Raw genomic sequence first — 7,767 nt, 5'->3', positions numbered from 1 at the left:
AGTTGTGACTCGTCCAATTGACAAACTTCTGCAATTTTATATACCTTTCAGTTTCATTTTACCACGTTATTTTTCAAAATTAATTTCACTCCGTTTAGCTAGATACGACGATGTCTCCGTCAATAAAATCAACAATTAAAAACCCGTTGGAGTCAGCAAGTGTCATCAGCCGGTTATTCTTTTGGTTCGTATTAAATTACAATTGTCATTATAATAAAAATTCTTAGTAATAACTTTTAACTCAATAGGTGGACACTTAAACTGTTCAAAAAAGGAGTCAAATATGGAATAACGATTAAAGACCTTTATCCTCCGCTGACATCTGACAAATCCAAGACTCTAACAGACTACTTGGGCAGGTAATTAAAATCATGTTCGATATATTCCTTCTTAGTGAAATGTCTCCTTTGCTTACCACGTAATCATTCTTTTGCAGTGCTTGGACTACTGAATTGACAAAGTCACAAGTCGATTTAGAAGATGTCAACAAAGCCAACTCTCTAAAACCAAGTCTACTTCAAGCAATCGCGAAGACTTTCTGGTTAGAATTGCTGGTTATTGGGATTTCCCAGATGGTGATGAATGTGCTGTTAGTTAACTGGCAACCAGTTTTTCAGAATTGGATCATAGACTATTTTGAAGTCAACAATGACCCTCCAACATCCAAGTCCCAAAATGATGCGTTGATGTACGCTGGAGCGCTTACTGGATTGACTTTCACGATGATTTGCATAACGCAGCAATACATTTACTTTAGCCAGATTTCAGGAATGAGATTCAGGGTCGCCTGCTCTTCGTTAGTCTACAGAAAGGTTTTGAGACTGAGCAAGCCAGTATTGGATCAGACGCCAGTTGGCCAGGTGATCAATCTTCTGAGTAACGATGTCAATCGGTTTGATCAACTTCCAGTTTACATTAACTATCTATGGATTTCACCACTTCAGGTAAGGTAATCACAACATAATCACCAATCTTATTTCTTCGATGGTTTGTGATTCTTAATTGATGACTTATGATCATCAGGTAGCGGTGATTGGGTATCTCATCTGGCGCAGTATTGGGATCTATACTTTAGTGGGGTACGGTGTACTCTTACTAATCACGGTTCCAATGCAAGGGTACGTTGGAGTAATGACGGGAAAACTTAGAAACCTAACTGCTAAGTTGACCGATGGACGGATTCAGCTGATGAGTGAACTGATTTCCGGCATTCAGGTATGGTGATTTCAGTAATTAAATGATTCAATTAGTTGTAATTAAAACTTTGAGTTTTAGGTTATAAAAATGTATGTTTGGGAACAATCCTTTGACCAGAGTGTCAAACGAATAAGGTCAGAAGAATTGGGTCATGTTCGACGTTCGAACAACTTGAGAGGGTTGTATTCAATATTGTCGGGAGTCACCCAGCGGATGATGCTTTTCTTGACACTCGTGACTTTGATGTACGGTGGAGGCGGGATAGATCCGCGGGTCACCTTCCAGCTAGCGATTTACTTTAATATTTTGCAGTTACATATGGCTGATGTATTTCCGACTGCAATAGTGTTATTTAGTCAAACATTGGTGACCATTAAGCGGATTCAGGTAGAAATACATAGATATTGTAATTTCAGAGGCAATTTTTTAGTTTCTTGGTGAATTGTAATGTGTTACAGGAATTCCTTTTGCTGGAAGAGGTCAAAAAAGACATGAAGGCTTTGGACATCAGCCCACAGATGCCTGAAGTTGTTGAAGGTAGCCTAAATAATAAAGCCAACCCGGGAGCTGTAATTGTCAAGCTGGACAAAGTTTCAGCGAATTGGAAGTTCGGGCAATTGCCTCCAACGCTGTGTGATGTCTCACTGAAGATCAACGGAGGAGAACTTTGTACTCTAGTAGGTCCAGTCGGCTCAGGCAAAAGTTCTTTGCTCAATGTGCTCCTGCAGGAGCTGCCAGTTGGTGCAGGCACAGTTGAACTCTTCCAGTTTTCTGATGAAGAGACTGCTGAATCTCAATCTAAGTCTGGATTTTCACAAGACAATCCAGAGATGATAATATCATACGCTAGTCAAGACTCCTGGCTTTTCACGGGCAGTATCAGAGAAAACATTCTCTTTGGACAAGAGTACGATAAAGTGCGTTATCAAGAGGTAAGCTCAAATTTTCAATAGTTTTCCTAATGCAGATCACTAATATTGTCAATGATGGTATCATCAGGTAGCGAAAGTTTGTTCTCTACTACAAGACTTCAAGCAACTGCCAGAAGGTGATCTGACGATTGTCGGAGAACGAGGAGCTTCCCTTTCTGGCGGTCAGAGAGCGAGAATCAATCTGGCCAGAGCTATTTATAGACCTGCTGATTTGTATCTTCTCGATGATCCGCTAAGTGCTGTTGATACGCGCGTATCTCGACAACTCTTCCAAGACTGCATCCTTGGATACCTTAAAGGCAAGACACGAATCCTCGTCACTCATCAGCTCAATTATCTCAAACAAGCTGATTCTATCATCGAAATGGATCACGTAAGAATTCAATTCTTCCACTCATATGAATCTTATCATTACTTCTATTATTATGACAGGGAACTATCAAACAACAAGGAAGCTATCAGTTACTCCGGGATTCAAAATTCTTGAAGCTACTTGAAAATGTTAAAAATGAAACCCAAAGTATTGAAAATCCCAATGGACCTATCGACGAAAATGGAAGACCTTTAGAGAATCATCACACCGTAAGGTTTTTTCTTGAAATATCCACTCTGTAGATTGTACCTTATTTCCCAACTTATTTTACAGGAATCAGCTACTGGTTCAGAGAATACAGTTGCTGATGAAGTTATAGGTACAGGATTTATCTCTAAAGACATTTACTATCGTTATTTTCGAGAAGGAGGAGGAATCACTGGAGTAATTCTATTAGCAGCTCTATTCATAATAACTCAAGTCGCAGCAGTTGGCGTCGATCAGTGGATGACTTATTGGACTACTCTAAAAACTGATCAGCTTAGCAATAAAAACAGCAGTGTCAGTCAAGACGTAAATCATCAATCTAATTTTCTAGTCAACGGTACAAATTCGTTCTTTGATTCCAAAGGTTTCTTACTCCCTGATATATTAGTTTACATTTACTTGGCTCTTTTGATTACTTTCATTACATTGTCGATGTCGAGATGCTACTACCTTGTCAAGATTGGGATGAGAGCGACTCGACGGTTTCATGATCTCATGTTAACCAATGTTCTTCAAGCATCGATGTACTTCTTCAACACGAATCCTTCTGGTAACAATCGTTAACCTTCAAATTAAATCACAAATTTTAATCTTGAATAAAGCAGCAACTGTCAAAATGTTTTTAGGTCGTTTATTGAATAGATTCTCAAAAGATGTCGGAGTAATTGATGAAGTGTTCATGCCACTCATACTTCAAGCTTCTTTGACACTCTTTAACGCCGCGGGGACTATCGTTAATATCGTTGTTATAAATCCATGGATGATTATACTCACGGTAGTTGCTGGTTTAGCTTTTTATTTAATAACGATTTGTTATCTGATGACATCTCAAGATGCAAAGCGCTTAGAAGGAATAAGTAAAAACTCTTGTTGCTATTCTACGGACTTTTAAGCTTTTGTTAAAGTTAAAATAAACATGTTATGATGTTATGATAATTTTACAGCCAAAAGTCCTATTTATACACATGTAGCTTCAACATTTAATGGTTTGACAACAATCAGAAGTCGGGGCATGAGCGTGCAATCTATGCTCCGAAATGAATTCGATCGATACCAAGATATCAATTCTGGCGCTTGGTACTTACTGATAGGATCTGGGTCTGCGTATGGTTTCAGTATTGATATAATTGCATGCTTTTTTATATTCGTTTTATGTTTTTCGTTAATACTTATTGATCGTGGTAAGTAATATAAGATTATGACTAAATAACGAATTCAAGTTATTGAAGGTGAATGGACTTATAGGAAATAGTAGCGGAGAATCTGTAGGACTGGCAATATCTCAGTCCTTGACTTTGACGAATACATTGCAATGGGGTATCAAGCAATCTATGGAAGTACAATCTCAAATGACAGCTGTTGAAAGAGTCATTCAGTACACTGACTTACCGAAAGAAGGTCCTATAGAATCATTGAAACCGGTGCCTGAGAACTGGCCATCCAAAGGCCGAATTCAGTGGAAGAATGTTTATCTCAGTTACAAAAAAGATGATCCTGCTGTCTTAAAGGTGTAAAAATCGCGAGTTATACTGAAGCTTGTTAATTAATTTCAGAATAATTCAATTAATTATTTTTTCTGCTGATTAGAACATTGACCTGATGATCGAGCCGGGCTGGAAAGTTGGAGTTGTCGGAAGAACTGGCGCTGGAAAATCTTCCTTGATATCTGCACTCTTTCGACTAGTCGACGATGGTCTCCAGGGGCAAATAATTATTGACAGTGTAGACACTAAAACAATCGGGCTTCAAGATTTACGATCAAGCATATCAATAATTCCACAAGAGCCTGTTTTATTTTCTGAGACACTACGATACAATCTTGACCCATTTGGAAAATACACCGATAAAGAAATCTGGGATGCTTTGAGGGAAGTTGAATTGAGTAACTTGGCCCTCGACCAATGGGTCACCGAAGGCGGAACAAACTTCAGTGTTGGTCAGCGTCAGCTGATTTGCCTCGCTCGCGCTCTGCTGAGAAACAATCGGATCTTGGTTCTCGACGAAGCCACCGCCAATATCGACTCTCGGTATGTATTATCCTTGCTCATCAATCCAAATTCCCCAAGAATGTGTAATTTTTTAACGGTTGTTTTGATGATAGGACTGATGCGTTGATCCAGCGAGCTATTCGCTCGAAATTCGCAGACTGCACAGTTATAACAATAGCTCACCGATTGAATACAATTATCTATAGCCACAGGATTCTAGTGATGGATAATGGATGTGCTGTGGTAAGTGATCAATTAAATTTTCTCTATTTATTTCTTCCATTTATCGATTACTAATCTTCTCTTTTCAACAGGAATTTGATACACCGTACGAATTGCTGATACAAAAACCGGAAAGTATATTCGCAAAAATGGTCGAACAAACCGGGCCATCCATGACTGCAAAAATTACTGAAAAAGTAACAAAATTTTATCAAGAACTCACATAACTACTAAATCGACAAAAGATTATATAACAAACATTAAAAGTACACTTCTCACAAAAATTAAGGGAGCAAGAAAAAAATCCAAATTTTTGGGGATTTTTCAACAAGCTATAACTTGAAGAAAAATGGTGGTACAGCAAAAAAAAGCAGTAGTTCCAAGTGTCAAGTTTCTGGATCTAAGTTTCAAAATTTTTCTTTGAGTAATTTTAAGAACACCACCGAGAAAAAAAAATTTTCTAAATTTTTTTAGTTTTTCAATGATTTAGACAACGATGATGTTGCGATATGAGCTTAAGCTTTGTGGCGGGAAGGTACGAAAACGGGCGCAATTTTAACGTCCGGGGCGAAGCCGAGGACGGAAATTTACGTTCGTTTTCGTACATTCGCGTCACAAACTTTAAAGCGAATATCGTAAAAAATTCGTTGTCAAAATCGCTGCTAAACGGCCAAATGAAATATAATATTTTTTGTTATTATCACTTCATAAGTTTAACTTTTGAGAGATAGGAGGCAAATAATGATATATTCAAATTTTATGAAGTTTCACAAGGGCAAAAATACTTAATTTTATATTAATTATCTTTTTATTAATATTTATTTATGGCGTAGTTGTTATTCTATTAATATTAAGCCCGCTTTGTAACAAACTGCCAGCAGAGAAATAATTAGCGGCACTCAATAATAACTAAGTTTAAATGTACTCAAAATGATCGGTTGGTACACTAGAATTTGATTTATTTCATTTTAAATTTTATCCGATTGCACAACGACATTACGGAAAAAACGGGGGAAGTAAACTTTGCGGCCTTGGCCGTCGAAAACAGAAGGTATGGTATAGTAATGAGTATCTCTTTTGAAGTATTTCTTTTGGACGCCACCCAGCGCTCAAAAGTTGAACTTTTGGAGCGAGTATGACAAAAAAAAATTAGGAAAACGGTTGACCCTAAAGGCCATCCCTGCAACTTCCCGCTAATTCCGTTAATACATGGCCGCTTTTTTTGAGCTCTTCGAGCTCAAAAGTACAATCTGTGTGTTGTTTTAAGCTCTCTGAGCTCAAAAAGATACCTTATCTATGCTTTTAAGCTCTTTGAGCTCAAAAGTCTGATAACAGTTTCATAGAACACTATTTTTTGAATTTTCAAACCGCAATAACTTTTGAATGAATGAACCGATTTTTACGTGGTTGGTGACATTCTACAAAGTTTTTTAAGCTTCATGAAGAATCTCTGAGTTTCAATTGGGCAAATTAAAAATTTCGAAGTAACTCCGAAAAAACACTATATTTGGTTTTCTTTCGTTCACGATATCTCTCGAATGAATCAACCGATTTTTACCGGATTGGCGGCGATCGACGCGGTTTTTCAAGGTTGAGAGCTGATTAGTTTTTGGAGTTGATCGGTAAAGCCGTTTAAAAGTTATCCCAAAAAAAACACTTTTGAAAAAAATTTTTTTCCTATTACACACACACACACACACACACACACACACACACACACACACACACACACACACACACACACACACACACACACACACATAGTGACACTCTCGCGGGAATAGTCAGGGAAGCTTCCTAGGACCTTAAAACGTCGAGATCTGATGAAAACTCGATTTTCGAAAAACGGGGTAAAACCAATAACTTCCCGATTTTTAAAAATCTTCAATTTTCTTAGCGGGAAGTTAAAAATTTTTTTGACTTAACCTCCATATGGACCGGATAATTTGTTAATTCAGCTTAAATTTATTCTTTTAAGGATCTCGATATGAGCATTTCTCGCTGATATATCGTTGTTTGAATAAAAAAGGGTCATTTTGTCTTTGATTATCAATATCTCAGCAACCAACAATCGCACAGAAAATCAAAGTTGGATTACAAAAACTTGAATAAATTCACTATTTTTTTTTCTCTATTTCTCTACTTTTTTCAATCCTTACATGAATTTGAAAAAGCAACTAAAAAAGAGCTTTTCGTAGTTTTTTGGAAAATCCTAATCTTAATTTGGAAGAGCCTAATCAAAAATATCGCGGAAATCACTAATGTTAAGTGTACCTTCTACAGTTCAATTTACCTACACGAAGAAAAAAAACAACACTGATTACTATTTTGTGCAGTACTCAGTACTACTTTGGAAGAAAATGAAGTTAGAATGTTTAGGACAGTAGAGAGTGCTACATAAAAACTACTGACTATTGTCTGCCCGTGAAAAAATATTCTGATCAGGCTTGATATGAGCTGATAAGGCCATATAAAAATTTTTGATATTTTCATATCTGGCCTGATATGATCTGATATGTCCATATTTAATTTTTGATATGTCCTGATATGGACTGATATGAAAATTGGCCATATCAGGCCTGATCAAGCCTTATCAATTTGATATGTCTATATCAGACGATATAGTTTGATATGCTCATATCTAATTTTTCATTATTTTTTAATTGGTCCTGATATGCCCTGATGTAACCTTATAAAGTTATATATACTTTGATAAACTTGAAAAAAAAAATCCCTGATCAGGGATGATATAACTTTATATGGATTCATATGGTCTGATATACTCATACCCTTACCAGCACATAAGTAGTCTTATGTACTCATATAAAGGCATACCCGAACAAAAAAA

At 36.9% G+C, this 7,767-nt stretch overlaps 1 protein-coding gene across 2 annotated transcripts; it reads left to right on the top strand.

Annotated features, from left to right (window-relative positions):
• Window positions 1-10: 10 nt before the first annotated feature.
• LOC123266573 (ATP-binding cassette sub-family C member 4-like) lies at window positions 11-6,129 on the top strand. Of its 2 annotated transcripts, none has more exons than XM_044730877.1 (15): window positions 11-184; window positions 249-359; window positions 437-944; window positions 1,024-1,215; window positions 1,276-1,584; window positions 1,656-2,129; window positions 2,197-2,502; window positions 2,562-2,711; window positions 2,776-3,259; window positions 3,336-3,566; window positions 3,654-3,890; window positions 3,955-4,217; window positions 4,297-4,736; window positions 4,811-4,940; window positions 5,012-6,129. In XM_044730877.1, exons 1-15 carry the CDS (start codon window positions 111-113, stop codon window positions 5,144-5,146), a joined length of 4,044 nt encoding a protein of 1,347 aa, XP_044586812.1. In that variant the 5' UTR covers window positions 11-110; the 3' UTR covers window positions 5,147-6,129. The 2 variants fall into 2 exon arrangements, with proteins under 2 accessions (XP_044586812.1, XP_044586813.1); XM_044730878.1 differs by having other exon boundaries at window positions 1,656-2,133; window positions 2,201-2,502.
• The last annotated feature ends 1,638 nt before the right edge of the window (window positions 6,130-7,767 follow it).

This window comes from Cotesia glomerata, linkage group LG6 (assembly GCF_020080835.1).
Source record: "Cotesia glomerata isolate CgM1 linkage group LG6, MPM_Cglom_v2.3, whole genome shotgun sequence".
NCBI classification, from domain to species: domain Eukaryota; kingdom Metazoa; phylum Arthropoda; class Insecta; order Hymenoptera; family Braconidae; genus Cotesia; species Cotesia glomerata.
Note: the sequence above shows the minus strand (reverse complement) of the source record. Positions and strands in the feature narration are given on the sequence as shown.